Raw genomic sequence first — 24,605 nt, forward strand, 5'->3', positions numbered from 1 at the left:
GTGTTGTCACTGTCACAGGAAGCAAGAGAACACAGAGCAATAAAAGGGGATGAGGTAGGGGGTTTCAAGCTTTCTCCTACTCCACTTTAATAAAGCTTATTTTGTGGATTGTGTTTCATTTGGTGATTTCCCCTTACTTCTTGGTGAGACAGCAGTGAACACCTTCCCCACTTTATCCAAAATGACGGTTTGGGCTTAAGATACATTTTAAAATAAAATGGTAAATTGTGTTAGTAACTGACTTCAGTAAAGGAAATATCATGAAATTTAAACACCTCCAAGCCTAATCTGTTCCATCAAGTCTCAGCACAGCAATGACATCATCACTTGTGTAATAAAATGACATGATTATTCTCAGCCTTCACAATCATTAAATATATGCTACTTTTAATGAGAAACCATCAGAAGCTTCCACACTACAAGTACAAAAAAAAATAAATGAAAAAAATGGCACCTCTAACGTTATCATTGATTCCACTGTTGAATAATCGTTCAATTATGATGGCAACCATTTTAATGTGAGCTTCATCCTCTAAAAGTTTTACTTTTTCAGTAGTTATGGCTACTACAATCCCCAAAAGTGTTTTTGTGTATTTAACTCCTCCCAGCATGAGGCAGTAGTACACAGAACTGCTTCATGTTTAAAGATATTATATTCCGTTTTTGGCTGTGACCATATGTCCCTGAGGGGATTTGACTATTTAAGACTGAAACAAGCACATACGGGAACTTGTGCTATTAACAGTATACTGGTGAGCTTCTTTATGTCAAAGTTTACTTATCACAATCTTTGAAAGAATGATATGTTTAGAAATGCTCGGTATTTACTTGCTGATAGACCTGCTGGACCAACTGAGCGCCATATTGACTAACTATAGAAGCATTCATGCCATGGCGAAAGAAAAATATGTTTGACTGCTCAGTGTACCAGGTGATCTTTCCTCTTTTCATTTTTGCTTAATATAGTCTTTGAATGAATTATACTTTTTACAAGAGTTCTGTATATTTTTCTGTCTACTTATTGCCCACTATTACGAGGGCAAAAGGACAGAGATGCTTCTGGGAAATAAACAAAAGCAATGCTGGTACGACTCCAACCACCCATTCCTGTCTGTTTTCTCCCCCACGCAGTGAGTCCTATATAAACTATTTTTTTATGATCAGTACAGGATGACATGCAGAAGCTTTCAGATCTCCCATAGTGTAGCAAGCACTTGCAACCAAATTAAATGAAGAAAATCTGAACAAATAGCGAGACCGGGCCTGTCCTCTTTTTTTTTTTTTTTTTCTTAGAATGCTAGCTCTGCTTGGCTGTCATTCTGATTCTACAGTTTTAACCACTTGCTTACTGGGCACCTATACCCCCTTCCTGCCCAGATTTTAGCGCTCTCGAATTTTGAATGACAATTGCGCTGTCATGCAATATTGTACCCATATGAAATTTTTATTTTTTTCACATAAATAGAGTTTTTTCTTTTGGTGGTATTTAATCAGTGTTTTATTTTTTGCACTATAAAAAAGAGCAAAAATTAAAAAAAAAAAGTTTTTCTTTGATTCTATTTGCAAACAGGTAATTTTTCTCCTTCACTGATGTGCGTTGATGAGGCTGCACTGATGGGCACTGATGAGGTGGCACAGATAGGCAGAGGTCCCTTTGACAATGTGCATACGCACGAAACACGTCAGGGAGGAGCCTTGCCGTACTGATGTCACACCGCTGAGGCCACATGGAAGGCCGGCGGCCATCTTTGTAAGTGTGCTGCCAATACTCTGTATCCACGTGGATATCCTTTCTTTTACAATAAAATACTAGACTATTAGTACTCCCGTTGTGGCTTGTATTTGTGAGCCATTTCATTTAAAGTGGAACATACAGTATCCCTTTTGGCAACATTTATCCATGGTGGAGAGGTACAAGTGGAGTTATCCCTGTACGCTGTGAGGGTCCAGTGATTGATGCCTGGGGTCATTTCCTGTGTGCTGTCAGTAAACCAGCGGAGTTCCTTTCCTGTGCCCAGATGTCCACCATGGAGTTCTTGATTATGATTCTATGCGCAAATTTATTGCGCTTCTGATGAGAGCATTCATACAGTAATCCCTTATCACGGAGTCATGTGAAATATTTTATGGAATACTTTAGACTTTTTGCACATCAATATTTACAAGTGTATCACCATAATAATTTTGTTTGGGACTATTCACTATTGTCACCATTAAATATTCCAGTCGCTATTTATCTTGTCAACATCTGACAAAACACTTTGTTTGTGGGCACTCCAGCACTCAATCATTCTGCGCTTCACTTTTACATATTGTCACTTTTATAATTTAAGTGCTGCATTATTTATTTATGTCTGTATTTCTTCATCTCATTTACATGAGGGGCAGAACAAATGATGGTTTACAGAAGATAAAAGATCACAGAAAGAAATGACAAGGATGCTGCATTTTTAGCAAGATCAGCAAGTATTTTCTGTATTCGCTAAAAAGGTTCTAAATAGAGCAGCCACCACATGTCAGGACTATAAGCTGCAGTATATTGCATTTCTGTTCTTGGGTGTAGTTATTCTTTAATATTCTCTGAGACACTGGACCAAGGAGATTTTGCCTTGACTTTCTAAACTTCATTCTTGTTTCAGGTAAGTGACTCAAAGTATTGAAGCCAAAGAGAGCTAGGTAACTCTTTTTAAAAGGCGGCCAGCAATTGCAGCTAAATTGCAGGTTCCTTTAATATCTTAATCTACTGAAGTAAACTGACTGGTTACACTTTAAAGCTTAATTCCAACAAAACTTTTATGATATGCTGGATAAAGTTGAGAATGATTAGAGCCTCTGCCAAGTTCTTCCATATTGAGGCTATTTCCCCTGGCTTCCTTTGGAAATTCAATACAATGGGGACAGAGAAAAAAACTAAATGACAACTTAAGTACAGTGAAGAAAGATTAGAATGTCCGACAATACATTTACTGCTCTCTGTGCCTCCCTATCCTTCCAGGAAGTAAGGAAAACTTTTTCCAATGGGGTTCCAGACAGACATGAAAATTGGCAGAACATTTGCTTCTTTTCCTACCTTATCCTAACTAAAAATTGTGGCTGGAGTTTGGCTTTAAATGTCACTCTGTAAGGGTAAGTATTATTTATTTATTTCAGGTACTTATATAGAGCCGTCAATTTATGCAGCGCTTTACATATATATATTATACATTCACATCAGTCCCTAACCCTCAAGGGGTGTACAATATAAGGTCTCTAGCTTACATTCATACATACTAGGGACAATTTAGACAGGATTCAACTCCCCTACCAGTATGTCTTTGGAGTGTAGGAGGAAACCAGAGTACCCGGAGGAAACCCACGCAGGCACAGGGAGAACATGCAAACTCCAGGCAGGAGGTGCCGTGGTTGGGATTCAAACCAACGACCCTTGTACTGCCAGGCGGAAATGCTAACCATTTAGCCACTGTGCTGTCCAGGAGTACATGAACAGTAGTATCTCCAGATAATGCCTTCCTTGCAGTTTTACTAATAAGCATTATTGTATTGCATTAATTTTTTGATGTACCTTTTCTAATATCTATTTTTTTTCTTGGTTCCATGCACATAAACAGGTGATATATCCTTAGAGATCAGTGATATTTATAACCAAACTGTGCTTGGGAAGAACCTTATTTGAAGCCAATTGGCTGCACAAAACCTTAAAAAAAAAAAAAAACAAGCCCATGTTTGATAAATGTGGATGTTCTGTTTCATAACAGTCTTTTGCTAGTCTAGCTGTTGGCAATTTTACATTTTTACAGTTAGCTACATTATCAGAGTTAAATGTACATAGTGTTTACCAACTTACACATTATTGATCTATATATACCCTCTAAGATGCTTAGAAATCAACTCACCTTTCCTTTGAGTAAGCCATTGGGTCCAATGACCTGTTCAAACAAATGCTGCCCAACATGTGCATCCACTGCAGATAGAGGATCATCTAATAAGTAAACATCACAATTCTTGTACACAGCCCGAGCAATGCTTATTCGCTGCTTCTGTCCACCTGACAAGTTTATGCCCTAGAAAGTGATGACATTTATGTGTACACATGTATTACATTTATCACCTTTATGTCCTGTTATATTCTTTCTATTAATGCAGAAGTCAAGACCAAAATGTAAAATAGTTACCAAATTATAAAGAAGTTATGTCAAACTTTACGAAAAAAGTAATATTCTTTACAGCATTACTTACTTTTTCCCCTATTTCAGTGTCTTCACCACCTGAAAGAATTTGTAGGTCAGGTAGCAATGCACAAGCCTGAATGACACTATCATACCAGTCTTTCTGAAAATGCCTTCCAAAGAGAACATTGTCCTTAAAGGTTGCATTTGGAATCCAAGTCTGTTGAGGTACATATGCTATAGAGCCCTACAAACACGATCAGAAAATGCAAGGAAAGAAAGATCAATATGAACAGTACACAAAAGCAAATATATGACATGTAGAGCAAACATATGCATCTATATGTATGGCCCTCAATTACCAGGTGTTGGCCTATTGCTGAGACCTCCAACGCAAAAGTTAAACAGCTTTTCATGCAAACAAGATATGGCTTCCATGGTCCCTGGCCTTCCCCACCCATGCTTCACGAATGGTTCTTCACTGTGATAGGAGCCTCATTAAGCAGTGAGATGGGCCAGCACCTGAAAGTTATTGTTGCTATTTAGAGATCCGTTGGGTCTCTGGAACTGTACAGACCTGTTCAATTTATTTTTATTATTACAGGTTTGCTTTAGGTCCGGGTTCACACTGATGCGGTGCGGAATTTGCACCAGTTTCTGTGTGATTTCAGCACCAAATCAAGATCGTACCCCATTTATGTGAACCACTACGGGTGTGTATGTTAAGTTAACCACTTCCCGACCACCCTGTAGCAGAAGTACTGCTACAGGGCAGCAGGGATCAGAAAAATCACGTGTGTGTGTGTGTGTGTTTGTGTGTGTATGTATGTGTGTATATATATATATATATATATATATATATATATGTGTGTGTGTGACTTTCATTTCTGAGCAGGGGGCGCTCGTGTGTTCTCTCCCTACCTGCGCCGCTGTTGGCTCCTCAGCATGTCAATCACTGGGTCCCAGCTGCCGATTCTTGCCCGGGACTCGGTGATCGTCGGCGGAGCTGACAGGGGAGAGGTTTCTGTGTAAACAGTACGGATCTCTCCCCTGTCAGCACAAACATGCTGCTTTGTATTTATCTGCACAGCAGAGCAATACAAAGCAGCATGTTTACATAGTAAAATACACACAGCACTCTATGTAAAACACAACACAGCACACTCTTAACCCTTTGATTGCCGCAGATGCCTCTTCCTGCCCAGTGTCATTAGTACAGTGACAGTGCTTTTTATTAGCACTGATGACTGTATTAGTGTCACTGGGGATGTCAGTGGCAGTTAGTCAGTTCCCCCCTAGTGTCAGAATACCAGTTGCAGTCCCACAGTCCTGCCATTTGTAGACACTAAAACTTTTACGTAAACCAATTAATTTACACGTATTGGGATTTTTTTTTTTTTTTTTTACAAATGTATTTATTTATTTCAGGTACTTATATAGCGCTGCCAATTTACACAGCGCTTTACATACATATTGTACATTCACATCAGTCCCTAACCCTCAAGGAGTGTACAATCTATTTTTTTTAAGAATTGCACTGCAAAAACAGCTTAACAACATAAAGTATAGTATACAACAGGAAAAAGGCACGTGAGTAATAATCATCTTAATAAAATACAAGCATGTAAGAAATAAAAATCAAGTACATGGACAAGGTAGGCAGGATGATATGCAGAATAATACGTATTGGGATTTTTTTTTTAGCAAAGACATGTAGCAGAATACATTTTGGCCTAAATTTAGGACAATATTTTTTTTTTCTTACTGGATATGTTTTATAGCACAAAGTCAAAAATATAGTTTTTTTTCAAAATATTCTGTCTTTTTTTTTGTTTTATAGCGCAAAAAATAAAAACCGCAGAGGTGATCAAATATCACCAAAAGAAAAAGAGCTCTATTTGTGGGGAAAAAAAGACATACATTTTATTTTATGTACAGCATTGCATCACCACGCAATTGTCAGTTAAAGTAACACAGCACCGTATCGCAAAAAATGTCATGCTCAGGAAGGGGGGTAAATCCTCTGGAGGGCAAGTGGTTAACAACACCCTGAAATTGGTTCAGAAAACGCAATGCAATGTTCAGAATTGGAGTGCATGGGTGTGAATACCCATGCAATCCGATTCTGGTGTGGACAAAAAAAATGGGTCCTGCACTATTTTGGTGAGGATGCAGTGCGATCTGAGCCATACATGGAATACAATGTAAGGCTCAAATTGCATCGCACAGAAATTGTATGTGATTTGCACAGGGATGCAGTGCAGTTCCTGTGCGAATCACATGCGATGTGCGGCACCACATCAGTGTGAACCCGGGCTCAAAGCAATGCAAAGTGCTTTTGTACAAAGTGTCTAAGTGTTTAGTATGGTCAAAACTAAAAACAAAAAACATTATCTTTTACTCATGTAAATATTTTAAAATAATATTTAGAAATTTTAAGCCAGTAGGTCAAAACTATCAGCTCCTTTTCAGGTGTTTTTATATCTCCTTACAGTATGCTGAAACAACCTTGGCATGTACTGGCATCAATAGCTAAAGCTGAAACGAGCACACAGAAGTGAATGGATTATTTCAGTGGTTCATTTCTTATGCCAGGGTTAAGTCAGACAAACTGAGTGCCCAGACAAGTAGAATCTGCACTATGGACTCCTAAACTAAACAAGGTAAATTGGGAATTCTTTGTCATGTATTGTGCTTGAGGTGATTGTAGCCGTATTAGTGCATTTGCGACAGAAACAATTGAGTACTGTCCGTGATACTTTTTTTATTTGCACTAACATACAATTTTGAGGACAAGCTTTCGGGGAATGTCCCCTTCTTCAAGGTCTAAGCAGTACTATTAAAAATCACAAAGTTTAAGCAGAATGTTAGAATGGATTGAAAGAAAAAAAAAAAAAAAAGGGCTACAGATAAGATACATCAAAAGTGAGGGGGGGAGGGGGGATACAACACTCACACAGAGGGGGTCAAGTTTTAGCTAATAGATAGTCATAAAGCTGTCGGAGAGTGGTTGAGGAATCCCATGTCCAAATTAAGACCGTTATCTTTAGTGTCAAATAGAATTATCATTCTTAGTTCAGCTTGTCCTCAAAATTGTATGTTAGTGCAAATAAAAAAAGTATCACGGACAGTACTCAATTGTTTTGTCATGTATTGAATGTTAAACATTTAACTCCCTTTCTGCTTCCCACCACAATCTAAAATAACCCATCACCCCCATTCCAGATGCATATTTTCTGTAGCCCGATAGCAATCTGCTGCAATATTAACATCCCACCATAACATCTTTTTTTGAGCTGGCCACACCTGTGCTGTCGGTCCCCATAAACTTCTATAGTTTCTCCAATCTCAAGATTTAAATGGAGTTTAATCCAGCTGTTCACATGTGCGCCTTGAATCAATCAATAAAAATTATCTTAAAACAAACCTATTATCTTCATTCTTGTTTACTTTATACCAATCCCAATATTCTTGTTTCATGAACTATAAATGTGATATAAAATTAGAACAGCCAGGTTAATAAATACCTTTAGGGCAATGGTACCATCAACTTTCTCCATTTCTCCAAGTAATGATGAAAGAAGTGATGTCTTTCCGCAGCCAACCTGACCAACAACAGCAACCAGCGAACCTTTCTGGACAGATAAATTAATGCTGAAACAGAATAAAATATTGCATTATGATTTTTGTATGAAGAAAGAGAACACCAATACTGAAGGACCACAAGTGTGAAAAATATTGCACTCTGTTAACTGTATGTAGTAGTGCTGGGGTGTGCTGGAGGGTCTATTGATGATGGCTGCTGGGGGATATTATGTTGCTGAGGGGTCAATTGTTTCTAGGGGGGATCTACTGTTGAGGGAGGGGCCTATTGGTGCTGGATGCAGAGGATCTATTTTACTGCTTTTCTTGTTATCATTAACAAATTCCATACAAAAAACTTAGCAATACAATATGATACTTTGATTATGTATTCTCTAAATGGGGCGGTGCTGGGAGGTGGGTAAGGGGTGGAACTAAGGGATAATACTCAGAGGTGGAGACAAGAAGTGATTTGGAAGGGAGGAGTACCTGCACCAATTCTCTTAGAAAAAAAGCTCTGTTATTTTACTGTTTACATTAAAGGATGAGTCTACACAAAAGTGATATATTATAAAACTTGGTGCTTGGTGAGCTGAATCAGCCCCTCATTTCTTATAACAACTAATTCTTCTTTTGTTTCTGTAACCTAGAAGTTTGGGTATTATTGGCCACTTTTGCATATGGAGCACCTTCTGCAGTATCCTCAATTGTATAAAATAAATAAAAAAAAGAAATCAACAGCCAGTGAGGGAACTCTCAAAATGACCACAGGAGGTGGGCAGGATGTAATTTTTTGATATATACTGTACCTTTACTTGGATTTTTTCCAGAATTACATGCAGACCAAGCTGTACAGAAAAAGTGACACTGGCAAGGGTTGAGATAAATTAACAATCCCAGTAGTGCTAGCAATAGTAACCTTGTAAATATAGTAGGCCTTGTAAATATGTTCCTTTGTTTATGATGGTCAGTACTAAAAAGTAAACATTTTTTCTTCTTTTTTTTCCCCAAACATTTTTCTTTCAGATATATAAAATATTGCATATAAATATTATTTAGTTTTCTATCTTGACATCAGGTGGAGCTTTACAATCCATTTTCACATTTTCATCTTTATTCTTTGCAGTAAAAGCCTGTTTAAGGCCTCTTGCACATGGGAGTAAATAATGTCACATAAATACAGAGTCATAAAACAAAAAAATGTTACATTTGAGTGCAGTCATTTATGTGCGTATGCATGTTTACTCTCCTAAATGTGCAAATACACATACTGTATATTGCTATACTGGCAATGAAGAAAAAAATTACAAGTGTATTTGCTTACGCCATATTTATGCACATTTAAGCAAGGTCTTTATGGAACATTTTACTCGGAATCTTTTTGGCAACAAGATTCTGAGTGTAAACATCAATAAATTCTTACGTCCTTGTGCAACTGGCTTTATAGAGCTCAATAGCTTCTGGTAAATTCTACAATCACACAAAAGCGCACACACACACACATATGTTGCCCACAACCTGTATTGTGTTTAAAAGTATTAAAAGTAAAAGGAAAGGTATGGCCTCATCTGTGAACTGCTGTTTCTCCACTATCCACTATCACAGCTCTACATAATGCAGACAGACAGGAGGTTATTTACCAGACTTCTTGCATGGAAGAAAGAGTACTGCAGGAATGGTTGAGGTAAGTAACAAAGCCTAATTAGTATTTTTAAATGACAAATACCACTACAAAACTCTACACTGTTTAGTTACTTTATTTGTAATGCAAACTGTGAAATAAGAAGTAACAATCTTACTTTCTAAGGCATGGCTCATCTGTTGGGGACCATGTAAATGTACCATCTTGTACTACAATGTCATTCCCTGAACAACAAAAGCATACCTATTAGTATCATTTTGAAAGTGGATTAGTTACATTAAACATAAATAGCATATCTGTTTTACAGTTTTCTTAGTCTTAGAATTACAGGCCCACCAGTTCATGGATATTTTACAAGTAATACCATAAGCATATAACTGCTATTACCACAATTCTGCTTTGCAGATATGTTATTGTGGCACACACATAATGTACAAAGTTTTTCTTTTTAATCTTGTTAGCTTAAAAGCAAAGTTCAGAATTTAAAGAAAAAAAAATCATACTCGCCTAGGTGGATGCAGCATTAGTCCGATTCGGTTGTATGATTGCCACTGTCTGAGCCTGCAGAGACCAGCCTGGGGTGAGTGAGCTCTGCACTATGACTGAATTCTCCCCATTTCCCTCCTTTCTCTCCCCCATCTATCACTTAGGGACAACTGAACTCTGATGTAAGGGGGCACTCTACCAGGCTTTAATGTAAGGGGGCACTCCAGACAGATTCTGATGTAAAGGGGCACTACACCAAATTCTGATGTAAGAGGGCACTCTGCCAAAATGTGATGGAAAGGGATACTCCGCTGGATTCTGATGGAAGAGGGCACTCTGCTAGATTCTGATGGAAGGGGGCACTCTGCTAGATTCTGATGGAAGGGGGCATTCTGGTGTAGGGGTCACTCCGCTAGATTCTGATGTAAACATGTTCCTGAAGAAGTCACGTGATACGTGACGCAACGTGTTGGACACATGATGACATCACTTCCGGCGGAGGCGCCATCTTTGTACACCCAGAGAGTACACCCAGCAATATACATGAGGCTCTGTAAGCTTGATTTTGAACATGCAAATGTGAGTGAGCTACTTGCTGGTTTACTATTTTGGTATTAAACATACAGTATTACACTATGGGAGTTTCTTCTCGTTTTCAATCCATATATGAGTTGGCTGAGTTTAGCATCCTGTCGCTGTGAGAAGTTTGGATATCTGGATGGGTTATTCTCAGTGCTGCATGTAAAGGGGTATACCACCATTACTGCTGAACCTGGATTCATTGATGTGGATTGTTCGTACTATTTTATATCTGGCAATTTGAAGGATTATTAGCCTTTTGGGGTCGCTGCATTAAGGTGAGGGGGCAATCCAGCCTTTGGAGGATCCCGATTTTTCACCTATATCACCTTCATCACCATTATATGTCATTCACTCATTTGAAGAGTGCACAAGGGGACTTTTCACCATTATATTTATGATTTAGTGGCACATTTATAGCATTACGCAGTTTTCTTTTAAAAAAGTTTTTTCTTTCACATTATGTTATGGTATTGTAACACTTTTTTATGTGTTTGTGTTCACACTTATTAATCCCAATTAGGGATTGAATCACATCAGTTAGACAACATTTGGTTGTCATTCATCACTATGATTTAACACATTGATGTGTTAGGAGTTCATGTGGTTTTTAAGGGGTTTTTGTTATCAGGTTTTATCCTGACATTATCACTTTAGTGCATTCACATTTGTGGTGAGTTATTTGGACATGGCACTTTCTATTGAGGCACAATTTATGCCATTCATTTATCACTTTACTTGTGACCAAAGTCACCTTTTTCCCCTGTTTTTAGGGATGCATGTTTAGTGTTTCACTTATTTATATCATTATGTGATGTTTTTGTTTACACACGTATGTTTATTGATCACAGCTATCACATGGTATTATTTGTTTTTATGTGTTTATTATCATTTGTTTAAATGTATACATTTCTGTGTTGTATTTAGTGTATTTAGATACCATTTAGGAAGCGCAACACCATTTTTTTTTCATTGTTCATTAGCTCATTCAGGTTTAAAGTCAGGTGATATATATATATATATATATATATTTGTGTAGTTTGAGTAGCCAAGCAGAAAGTTTCCTAAAGGCTGGTTGTAGAGAAGTCAATTGGTAAGCTGACTTCTGTCAACCAGCCAGCACATACTGTACAGTACATAGATCAAAACTCGTCCAATCCCTGCTGAACTGGATAATTTTTGATCCATGTATGGCCACCTAAGACAAACATATCTTTTTTGTGTGCATAAAAACATATGTAATGGAAACATTTATTTAATAAAAAATATTCCTTTGTTCTGAGATTTGTCACTGTGAGGCTGTCAGTCTCTCAGACACAGTATAGGTATTTTGGGGGTACAATGCTTATTGTATATGTGTGCATTGTATACAGCAGGCCCAAATTCTGTTCCAATTCCACCTTAAGACTCCCCACTGGCCAGTCGCAGAACTTTTCTGTTCTGTCCCAGGGTGATCCATGTCTTTCATAATCCTAGTCGTGCTCATTTTTTTTGATGCTGTCTTGACTTTTTAATTGTAACATCTGATAGATAACTTGCAATAAGTATTGTTAGAGGTTTACATATTGCCTATACTGTTCAAAGGCTAAGTTTGCCTTTAGGAACATATTATACATTCTCTGTCCTGCTGACCTCTGTACACTCCCCTTCTGACTGTCCATCCTGTGCCATACTGAAGCCTGTCATCTCTCTGCTGATGCCTGTCCTCTGCCCTGGTGACCCCTATTCTCTGCCCTACTGACTCCTCTACACTTGCCTGCTGCCCTCCCATCCTCTGCCCTGCTGACCCGCTACACGCTGCCCCCTGTATACTGCCCTGCTGATCTCCCATATTCTGCCCCTCCGACCTTTTTTTTTACAGCACCTCCACATCAGACTGGCTAGATCTGGCACTGACTGAGAGGCTAATCTAGCTGCCAATCCAGGCATCTGTGTGGATCCTGACATTAAAGTTGAGGCTAAGTGACTTAAGCCAACAGTGGACTTTAGCCCAATGTTGGCTGAATATGGATCACAGGAGTGCAGCACAAAATGCACTCCTGGGACCCACAGTAGAAATAGGACCCAAAGAGCTTTGGCCCTACTTGACCTTTAAACAAAAGTTTATATAATCATGGAAACACTGAACCTAGTATGAGTTTACAGTTAGAGTAGACTAAAAGTAAACATGTTTATCAGACGTAAACATTGATCAAGCTGTATGCTTCTCACACAGCGTGAAATATAGAAAAGTTGTTTCCAATAATGCCTAGGAAACCAAATGTGCTTTTGTATAGTGAAGTCCTTGAATATGGGAACAGACAAAATAAAGCATCCATTGAAAGTGTAAACCCATAATAGATGTTGAATACCCCATTTTCACAAAACTAAGGAGGTAACACCATGTCTGACATACATACTGCTAGAGTGTTCTAAAGACTCCACATTTCCAGGGTCTATTTCATCTTCAGAGAATAATTTGGCCAAACGTTTTAGAGACACAGATGACTGAAAACAAAGCAAATCAACACAACAGCGTTGTTAGAAGAATTTATAGTAAAAGAATAATTAACGCAGAGGAATAATTTGTACCTGGAAAATAAGCGTGACAGCCATTGGGAACATACGTAGAGGGATCCTGAGAATATTAAGCAATATTATAGTTACAAATGCCTTCTGCGCATCCAGGACATTCTTATCATCCACAGCCAAGAAAACACCAAACATGGTCAGAGAAACCTAGGCATTGAAATATAAGGGGGGAATAAATAAACCACCTTGCTCAATTAAAAGGAGTGTTAAACTGGTCTTAGAATGCAGCTGGCATTTCCCATGCTTTGTGCAATTACCTTTTTTTTATGCAAAACATGCTAGGCATGATATCCTAGCTCATTTCAGATTAATCTGTTAACATTCATACTTATGGTATTCAGATAACTAATTTGGGGATAAATAATGACTTACAGATCAAAAATCCATATCCATGCATGCCAAAGTTTACCAACTTGGCATCTCAAATTGTTTAAAAATGTGATAAAACCTCTCACAAAAATGAGAACTTAATTCCCTTTCTTAACTATTTTGTCTGTAATTAAAAAAAGTCTCACAAGAACATGCTCATAAAATGTGTTCAGAGAAGAGTGTGCAGCTTACATATGGGGATTAATACAGCAACCACAATCCAATTAAACATTAATAAGTAGAAAAAAGGAAAGCTCCTCTGTTAAAAAATACTACCTTTATCTATTTCACGTCTCATATGTCTTTGTGTGTTTCTCTAGGTGATGAGAAACACCATCAATTTGTCCCCACTAAAAACTTAAAGTAACAAAGTTTGGCTTAAAAAATCTATTCAAGCATGTATTCTTAACTTAGAAAGTATTTTCGGATTTCCTATTAGAAGGCAGCAACATTCAATTTTCCATGGTCCCACTGAATTTAGGAATGTAGCTACCCTCTCTTGCTCGCTCCTGAGATGGACCATGGGATTTGTAGTGTGCATAGAGCAATACACATGACTGCAACTAACAGGCACTGTTCGTTCTAAACAAACAGGAGTGAAGAAAAAAATAGGAGGTTTGGTAGCTCATGGAGGACATGACAAGGACACAGAAAAACACGGCAAGAAGCAATTTAATGAAAAACAGAATACAAGGCCATTTAGTGGTGAATGTGTATTGATTATTTTTGGAGAATAAGGTTGTTTTGTTTCACTTTAATTTGGTTCTAAAGGCTCAAGGTGTTTAACCTTCATGCATTCTATGCATGACGGCAAAAAACCTTCTGTGCGCAGTGCCCCCCCCCCCCCAATCCTTAAATGCAAATGGAAAAAACAAAGAGGGAGCACCAACCTAGTGCATTATCGTTTAAAACTATTTATCGAGAGAACAAAGTAAGTATCATACTCACAATGGACATAAAAAACACAGGCATATCACATTGAACAAGATGTTCGATCCAAACAGCATCTGAGGCTATACGATGGAACCCTGGTTGACCAACTTACTAACGCGTTTCGAGGACACAGCCTCTTCCTCAGAGCCAACACTTCAAGAGTCTGCACTTCTCCTATACAGGCTAGCAAATGATGACAGTGGGCCGTATCAAGTCCACCCGAAGGCAGAGACTAACATCACATGACCCATTAGCATCTATTTCCAACATTGGATAGGATAGAATAGTTATCTGAAGTGTTGGCTCTGAGGAAGAGGCTGTGTCCTCAAAATGCGTTAGCCAGTTGGTCATCCAGGGTTTCATCGTATGGACTCAGATGCTGTTTGGATCGAACATCTTGTTCAGTGTGATATGCCTGTGTTTTTTATGTCCATTGTGAGTATGATACTTACTTTGTTCTCTCAATAAATAATTTTAAACGATAATGCACTAGGTCGGTGCACCCTATATTTATTTTTCCATTTGCATATAGTGAATTTGGACCACCCTGATCTGTTGAGGGCAGCAAGCGGTGCACATTCCAGAACATTCATATTGGTTCTGCTGAGTCCATTCCCAGCGCAGGAGAAAAGTGTTTTCTGTGTTGGACCCCCCAATCCTTACCTGAGCCCCTTCCAATCCAGTGATGTTCCCAATAGCCATGGCTGTATGGGGACACTCCCTCCTCATTAGCTGAGTCAATCACAGCCAGAAAGCCAATGAGGAAAGAGCAGGGGGTGGGGCAGTGGCTCTATGTGTCTTATGGTTGCATAGAGCAGCGGTTTAGGAATGATCATGCAGTGTGGCCCTAGGGCAAGCAGCTTTCTCTGGACGCACTGCTTGAGGGGGAGGAGCCAAGAGCACCAGTGGGGAACCTGAAAAGAAGAGGATCAGGGCAGCTGTGTGCAAAACTACTGTACAGAGCAGCTAAGAGTGACTTTTTTTTTATAACAAAACAAAAAATTAAGGTTTAGTATCACTTTATTTAAGTGCACATTACACTTCATCTCTCCCTAGTAGATGTTTGCAAAATGTTGCTCATCTTTGAAACCTTAAATGTACAAATGTATAATAACAAACATTTTTACACCCTAAACACATTTTGAACATTAAACTCACTGTTCAATTTCTAAAATCGGAATCACTTCTTTTTTTTTTTTTTTTTTAGTAATTTGTCCCTACCCTACCCACCCCACCTGATGATACTAATTTAATAAACAGGAAGGATTTACTGCAGTGGAGAAATTAGTTCAGAGCATGGACTGTGCTGTCTGGATTGAATGGTAAGCCAATGCACACACACACATATTTTGATTGTCAATTTAGCTGTTCGCCTATAGTTAAAATGCTGGAAAGGTAAGAGCTGGAGAAACCTGCATCCAATCTTCCTTACCCAGAAGGGTGAGGCCACGAATAATGCCAGTGCTCCAGACAACAGTAGTGCATATTTCTTCACTGCTTTTAATTCCAGCAGCCTGAAAATTTCAACTTTCTTCATAAAAGCATTTTCCCAAGCATATAGCTTCAGCACCTTTATGCCTTGAAGAACCTCAGAGATCAGTTTTATACGACTGTCCTTCTGTTTCATCTGCTCTTCCTTTAGAAAACAAATAGAGAGAAGACATAAAGATAAGTATATGTCACTCACGAGCACTTATATGATGACCTGTTACTGTGACTTAAAGTAGTATTAAACCCAAAAGCAAACATTTTATTATATTGCAGCTTTCCAATTCTTAGACATGATGACTGCAGTAGTTTACTTTTTTAGGTTTTCTTTCTTCGTCTGGTGATCTAGTCAGTAAGTCTGTTTTTCAACAGAAAAGCTCTCTTGCAGTTACAGAAATGAGAGAGACCATTTAACACTGGCAGGGATGCTTAAAATGATCAGCTTTTATGTAAAACCTTTATCCCAAAACCTTTATTCCAAAAAACTGTTTGCTGAAACTGATTAAAAAGTATTACCTGAGATCAGTTTCAATTTGTTACTGTATTTAAATCTGCTAGTACATGTAACACTTGCTTCCCCCCCGACCAGACTGTCAATGTCCATTTTGCGTCTATATAATACAGGTGATGTATTACTGGCCTGATCACTAAAAGCACAAAAAAGAAACCCAACACAGCCAATGCATCTAATGATTGGTAAGCTGCAGTATGTTATGTTTTTGGTTTGGAGTTTAATACCACTTTAAAGGATAACTTTCATGACAAGTACAGTTATCTGTTTTTACCTCACCCAACTCTGCCATAACCTAAAGTAACTCATACTTTCTCAGTCCTCAGGGCCTCCTTCCAAATTCTTCTTTTCCTATGGCAGCACCTGGCTGCTCAGTGGAACCCCACAGACCTCTAAGGGCCAGAGGAAAGAGATTTTGCCTAGAAGTTCTAAAGATATCTTCAGCCAGCTGGTTCCAGTAAGTATCCATCATTCACCTAAGGCATGGACAAGTGGTTAATATCAGTTGTGTTTGTGTTGAGGTGAGGTGGGGGGGTAGGCAAAGGAATATCTGTTCTTTCTCTAAAAGTACAGTTATTTTTTTTCTTTTAAGTATGTGACGGACAGCAGAAATATTCTTTTATTTTTGTGTTGTTTGGAGTTCCTGTGCCCCGTGGGATGGATCTCAGAAGGGAGCAAAGACAGCATGGTCTTGAGTGGCTGTGAAAGACCCGTCCAGACAACTTCTTACCAGGAAGTTGGGGGGTTGGGACAATTGAAAGGGCCATATGGTCTCTTTATGAATGGGAGAGCTTGAGAGAGAAGGTCAGAGTCACTCCTAGCTGAGCCTAACTAGGAGACGCATGGAACTGTGATTTGTTTTGTGCACTGCTGGGACTTGTGGTCCTATAATGCCTGTGGGGTCTTGAAACTGCGGCCAAGACACACACCCCCTGAAGACCCGTGAGCTGTTTGTCCCTGGAAAGCTGCCTCTGTCTGCTAACCGATGTGTCCCTGGAAAGCTAAGTGCTGCAAGGGTCCCTGTCTACTGGCTGCTGCCGCCCCTGAAATAGTGAGTGTTCCTGCACATGGTCCGCTGGTTGCCCCTGGAAACTACCTGCCGTGAGTGCCCCTACAAGCCGCATGTGGCAGAGTGTGGAACTGTCCTTATTGTGTGCCCCTTGCCTGGACTGCCTAAACGGGTGCCCATATCACCCCTGCCTGGACTGCCCCATTGAATTATCATATTTCCTCTGCCTGGACTGCCCCATTGAATTATCATATTTCCCTTGCCTGGACTGCCCCATTGAATACCCGGACTATTGCTTGCCTGAACTGCCCCATTGTGTACCTGGAGTAATACTTGCCTGGACTGCCCCTATTGTGTGCCCGGATTTTTGTAGCTACCTGGACTGCCCCACTGAGTGCTCGGATCATCGCTACCTGAATCGCCCTACCGTGGGCCGGATTATCACTTTTTGGACTCCTCCCTCTCTTTCCCCCTTTTTGGGTACCCGGACGCTACCTTTGTTACCCTGATTGAGTGTCTCTCCTATTTCAATAAAACTTTGTGTGTTTATCATCCTCCGTGTGCGTTCTTTCCCGCCTTCGCTTCCGTCACAAAGTACATTTAACACATCAAAAGTTCCAATGTACTGTAACACATAGAAACCTATAGGATTTTTAATTACTGCAGTCAAAAAATATGACCAATTGGAAAAAGCACCTGCTTTGTACATGCCATTTTGTGCTGTAATAAATTAGCCTATATTCCTTTTCTGTTTCAATATTTTTATTAGGAAAGTTTTGTTTTAAGAATATAACAAGCTCAAGATACACCCATGCAGGGGCCCAATGAAATATGGAATTTTCCAAGACCAAGTGGAAGGCATGGTGATCAATCAGATTCTTCAGATCAGGACAGATAATCATCCTTAAGGTTAAACTGCTACCTGAAGAAACAATGGGCCTAAATAAGCAAAATGGAGGACTAAACAATTATCCATGGAAAAAAGGTGGAAAAGCACACTAGCCAAACAGCTGAAAACTATACCAACACCTAACATGTTCAACATGAAAAATGTTTACTTGCTCAGGTCTCAGAGAAAAAAAACAGATCCCTAAGAGGAAGTTTGATTAGACTTAATCTGTCTAATAGAAATAAACAATTGGTTAACAAAAGGAAAAAAAACTTTAAGCTTAGTATACATAATCCTTGACTTCAGGGAAGGAAGGGTGGACAAACATGGCAAGCCCAGAGAAAAGACCATCCAGTCCACAATAATTGGTTTAAGCTGAACTTTTGACTTCAAGGAAAGGAAGGTCCATGATAGGGAGGACAACTAAGGGGTATATCCTCCGACTCAAAAAAAAATAAAGGGTAGGGTTACATAGTTACATAGATAGTCTGGTTAAAAAGAAGAAAGTCCATCCAATTCAACCCGCAGAGTTAAAAACCACACACAAATAGAAAACCTCCATGTACACACTCCTATACCCAAAGTTGATCCAGAGGAAGGCAAAAAACAGGGTGATCAAAATCTGTAGAAAAAGTTAGGCAGGAATGGGGATACACCATAGCCTAAACAGAAGTACAGGAACATCAGGACCAGGATGATAATTAGTAGTCCTTCTATCCAATGCCTATAGGTGTTTTGGGGTGCGATAACCATGCTGCAAATCTTCCTAACCAGATCAAATATGTGATTCTAGGAATCATTTAACTGTACAACTGTAAACAGTAGAATTCTCCACCAAGGAGTGAGGAAATTGGAATGTGTCATTTACTGGCCCCTTCCTTTTCAGAATGAACATGGTGAACTGATCACTCACTGTGTTCATTCATAAGTGAAGCATAGTAAACTGTGTTTTACTTTGTTTTATTTTTATATTTAATTATATTTTCACAATGTTTAAAAAAAAAAAAAAAAGAATTTCAGAACGCTGTTGGGGGGGGGGAGGTCTTTGGTGAAATATTAGGGGTCTACATACTCCCCTGAAGTCACGCTTTTGAGACAGAGAAAGGGACTGAGAAAACACATTCCCCAGTTACTTTCTGCAGCCTCAGCTACACTGCAGATGAATGAACAGGAGACAGAGGCTCTCCCTGCAGCAGCTGAAAGTGATCGACTCCAATCACTCACTGTGTTCATTTAGATAAGGTAGGGGCTGGAAAATTACATATTTTCCGGCCCCTTCCCCCGCCTTCCATCCTGAAGATCCCCATGTGTACCTGCAGCTGCTGGTGGGAGAGGAGGGAAGCCAACAGCGCTGGGAGGGGTGCACACAAGGGGGTCCAGGCAGGGAGGAAACCCAATAGTGGAAAGGATGCGGTAATAAATGTGGCAGGTGGGGGAAATTACTGAGACCGATCTTTTGTGGCTCTTCCTGCAGCAGCTGAAAGCCAATGGAAGGGATGGGATGTCACCTTTCAACTGCTGCAGCGAGAGCCATACAGAAGATCGGTTCCAGTTTTTTCCCCCACTGGTGTACTGATCACCCGCTCTGTATACACGCTATTATCCCTGCTTGGGGATGGCCTTATGATAAGAAAGCCCTGGCATCTGGCCAATAAGGCAAAAAAACCCAATTATTTTCATGCCTAACTCTCCTGGAGTTAGGAATATTCATCTGATTTTATTTTTTTTTTTCTTGCTCAAATGAGGTACAGCATATGCTGTAAAATGTACAGCATATACCGTATTTGCACCTTATGTTTTAGAGCTTTACTGTGCTGCAAAGTTAAATTGTCACATATTAAAGTGACTGATGCATGTCTGCTGTCATGGCACACAAGCATTCATAAAGGGCTTTTTATATGCTAAAATAGATAGAGAATGTGCTGTAAACACAACAGTTGAAATCTTTTTGGCTGCTAAAAGTCACTATGTTGTCCTCCCGTAGGATTAATGGATCCTCTTTCAGGCTCTGGGGTGTACTGGTTGAAGCTACTCACTCAGTCCCTTTCGTGAATCCTGAAGCTCAATTGCTGAACAGACCTCCTGCTGAACAGGTTCCAACCTTGGCTCCCAGGATGGCTTCAGCCAAGCCTAACTGAGGTTGAAAGGGTGGAGGATTCGGCTGCTTCTGATCTCTCACTCTCTCATTTGGCTCCTTTCTTCTGTCCAGGGGCAGGGGCAGAGCCCCTTGGCACAGGGGCCCTTTCCAGATGACCAGACCCTGGACTTTGCTCTTACATGGTCAGGCTCCAGAATATTTATGGCCTGTCTCCCCATCTCCTGGGCCTTACCTACTCATGGACTGGAGAAGACTCCATAAATATTCAGGCCTTGTCCCTCCGCCATCTAGCAAGTTCATTAAGCCAGGGGGTAGGTGACAGAGACCCAGCCCTTGGAGCTCTGCCAGTTAACAAACAAACCCTGCCTACAGAGGAGCCCAGCTAAATTTTCCTACGCTGTGCACAGAGGGTGCTACAAAAAAAATGCGGTTGTTACCCCTCAGCAGCAATAAAAGTAGTTTCCATACACAGTTACTTGTACAAACTGTATAAATTCGGATCTGTGCCCCTGCTTCTGTACACATCAAATTTTGACATGCGGCTGTGTCCGTGCAGCCATTGTGTCTGCATTCACCTCTATAGCCTGCCTGTGCACAGCTCTGAGCTTGCACAATAACAAGCATAGCCTGTACGCAGAATAGTTGTCAAAGCCTGTCTGGATGAAACAAAATACCAATGCATAGCATAAAAATTCAAGCATGCAGCATTCCTCTGGCATACTCTGCATCTTAGTTCCCTATTGTCATAATTGTGCATACGAGAGCCAGGCACGGCTCTCACTGTGTTAAGAAGTCTTAATGTTATCCCCTCATTCCCCCTCCCTCAGGAATGCGTTCAGTGTACCTTGCTAAGGGGCTGTCTATACAATCCTGTTGCCAAATAAGGTAATTGGCTTGTCCATTGTACGAAGATAACAGTTAATTTTGTGTAGAAAAATAAGCTGTTATGCTTTGTGTGTAGGCAGAAAAGTGAGGACCGTCTGCGTTTTAACATCTAGCAGACCGAGAGAAAGCTAAGTCTCCTGCGATGAGCCAGACGAGACCAGAAATCCCTTTTAAGACTTGAAACTGCTTAACCCCAAGCATCTTTGTGGGCAAGTACTTATTTACCTAAACTTCTTTCTGTTATCTGTTTGCTGTGCTGTTGTGCTCTGTATATTTATACATATATATATATATATATATATATATATATATATATATATATATATATATATATATATATATATTGGTTACATCTTTTTTCTGTAAATATTTCTACTGCACCCTTTTGACCTTTTTAGTAATAAATTATACTTTCTGAAAGTGTTGAACTGTACTATAGCTCTTGAATGTAACTTACGAATCCCTGCCGCTAAAGAGCGCTACTATGAGTGTTTAACCCTCTGTATAACCTGTCTGTGGAGATAGCGGGATACTGCCGATTAACCAATCATCCTAGTGTATTGCTGATATTGCCGAGTTTCCTCTTTCTCTGTACAAAAAGGAGGTGGTGGCAGTGTAATTAACCTGACTCAGTAACAATCGCATCCAGGCTGCAGGTACACAGATTGTAGTCCATTAGCTGGAAAATCTTTGTGCAGGGTGCAGCTGGGCGTGGCATTGTTACACACGTGACATCGCGGTTGTAGATTGGCTAGTCCTTTGGTCACGAGTTTGGTGAGAAGGTCTGGGTCTGACGCCGTGCCCGTCACACCTATAGACAATGAATCTCCACTAGATGTTAAATCAGCCACTAGATAATATTGAATAAACCACTAGATGTTGCTGTGCATTAAGTAAGTATTTGTATCACAGCACCAATAAAATTACCAGAGGTAGCGTTTATACTGAATCCCCTTCTGGCCAGAATTATTCTGGCTATCACATTTGTGGGGGGAATTTATTTACATATTGAGGATTTAGGTTTATTTAGCAAGTAAAAAAAATGCATATATTTACATCATGGGTAGGTAAATGTACAGTATATTTGTATTTTGGTTGAATCTAGAGTTCTTATTTAAATCTGTTTTATAAATTGAACTATTTAGAATTTCTATTTCAATATTTTTTATTAATGTAGATAATCAGAAATTATAAGGCCTCATTCACATGGGTGTACTATACCATATGCTCGTGCAAGGGCCAAGTTTGCCCTTACGGGGATGCACCAGTGTTCTGTTCATCCCCATGCATGCAGTCCTATTCATTTCATTTGGGATGTAGTGGCTGTATGGACACAGCCACTGCTCCCAAATTTGACCAACATGTGTGCACATATGCAGATGACATATTTATTTAAGATAAGAGTCAATATCTGATTTACCTTGGTATACCAACCTATTTAGGATCAGAGGAAGGAAATAGTGAAATAGTGAAAAAGGGGAGAACAAATGCAGGAAGGAAAACAGTATGTAGATAAAGAGAGGAATATAAACAATATATTTATTTTTTCTTAATATTACTATGCTGGCCAAAAATAAGTTGAGAAAATAAAAAAATATCATCTTTAGTCTGCTACTTTTCTGCCCTTTAACAGGCCTACTCCCTTATAAAAATTACTGGTTACTGGAAAGGTGTGGGTAAAAAACCCAGGACACAAAGGGTTCTATTTATAAAAAATTTACTGTACAAATGTCACAAACATTCATACAGCCGCAACAAAAAATCACCGTATTTTGTCTAATATGACTATTTCCCATGACCAAAAGCACCATACTGTGGCCAAATTTAGGTATTTCAGGAACAATACCACATGAAGGCCACTATTTGGCACTTACTGTATTATCATAGGAAATAATCATATTTATGAAACATATTTCAAGATTTACATATATTTTCACAGACTATTGTACAAGCCTTCTGCTTTAGCAGTCTGTACATTGTAAAACAGCAAAATAGGACAAGACAGATATGTTTTTTTTTCTTTTGCACAGATTATAAAATAACTGTAGAATGTAGTTTTACCTGCAACTTTTTGATCACCACTCCAAACAATGTCATAAATGGAAGGTTTAAAATAAACACTCCTACTCCAGCAAGCACTGCAATTCCCAGTGTCTGGAAAGAAAAAAATGTGATCAGTATATAAAAAATAGCTTATGGCATATGAGAAAAAGAGTTGTTACTAATGATAAACTACATCAATGAGGATCCAGCATCTGAAACAAACATTAGATGGTGTTCTATGTTGTCAATAACATACAAATATGCAGACAGAACCTACAAATGTGAGCTAATGAGCAGCTTCTAAACTGCCAGCAATAAATATGGAATCAACTTAAAATGTCAGGGGAAACAAGAGAAAATCTGGATTATTGTTATTTGTGCAATATACACTGACACACAGATGATCCAGTTGGCTTTCTTAAGGTTGCCTCTTCCATGCCACCACATCCCAGCATAATTATGTGTTGCGTCACATTACAAACCCAAATAAGTTGTACTAGTGTACAATAGCAGCCAGATAGAGTACCATGATTCACCCCATGGCCTATCCAAGACAACCTGAAAAGCTAAAAAATATTCTGGTGGCTGAAGGTCTGCTCACTGCATGATAATACTGTAAGATCAAGCTCCATGGCTGTAACTTGGCTGGATTCTATAGAGTCAGTCAGTGTCCAAGTTAATACTGTCTTAATCGCTAATCCTTTTCATATAAATCACATACCATTGGTCCTTCCCCTCATGCCAGGGTGCTAGGCGTAATCCTAGACTCTGACCTCTCCTTTGGGCCCCACATCCACTCACTGGCTAAATCCTGCTGCCTCAACCTCTGGAACATTTCTAAAATCCGCCCCTTCCTGACCAATGACACCACAAAACAACTTATCCATGCCTTGGTTATATCCTGCCTTGATTACTGCAACTCCCTCCTCACTGGTCTACCGTTACACAGGCTATCCCCCCTTCAGTCTATTATGAGTGCTGCTGCTAGACTTATACACCTTACCAACCGATCAGCGACTGCTGCCCCTCTCTGCCAATCTCTCACTGGCTTCCACTAACCCAACGTATAAAATTCAAAATACTAACCACAGCTTACAAAGCCATCCACAACACTGCCCCTAGCTACATCACCAACCTCATCCACAGATACCGCCCAAATCGCCCACTCCGCTCCTCCCATGATATCCTCCTCTCTAGCTTCCTCATCACCTCCTCCAACGCTCGCCTCCAGGACTTCTCCAGAGCCTCTCCCATCCTTTGGAACTCCCTACCACAGCATGTCCGGTCAGCCCCCACCCTGTCTGCCTTTAGGCGATCTTTGAAAACTCACTTCTTCATGGAAGCCTACCCCACC

General features: G+C 39.6%; 1 protein-coding gene across 1 annotated transcript in view; it reads right to left on the minus strand.

Moving 5' to 3' along the window:
• The window catches only part of LOC149460925 (multidrug resistance-associated protein 1-like), a 251,799-nt gene that overhangs the window by 118,511 nt on the left and 108,683 nt on the right, over positions 1–24,605 (minus strand). The window contains exons 12-19 of the mRNA XM_089679077.1: positions 23,270–23,362; positions 15,761–15,964; positions 13,027–13,173; positions 12,855–12,942; positions 9,548–9,614; positions 7,694–7,820; positions 4,237–4,413; positions 3,894–4,061 (exon numbers count right to left, since the gene is read on the minus strand). Coding sequence (XP_089535203.1) covers positions 3,894–4,061; positions 4,237–4,413; positions 7,694–7,820; positions 9,548–9,614; positions 12,855–12,942; positions 13,027–13,173; positions 15,761–15,964; positions 23,270–23,362 — 1,071 coding nt within the window. The remainder of the gene's footprint in view (positions 1–3,893; positions 4,062–4,236; positions 4,414–7,693; positions 7,821–9,547; positions 9,615–12,854; positions 12,943–13,026; positions 13,174–15,760; positions 15,965–23,269; positions 23,363–24,605) is intronic.

Source organism: Staurois parvus, unplaced genomic scaffold (genome assembly GCF_062004578.1).
Source record: "Staurois parvus isolate SC_StPar_1 unplaced genomic scaffold, SC_StPar_1.0 ptg000217l, whole genome shotgun sequence".
NCBI classification, from domain to species: domain Eukaryota; kingdom Metazoa; phylum Chordata; class Amphibia; order Anura; family Ranidae; genus Staurois; species Staurois parvus.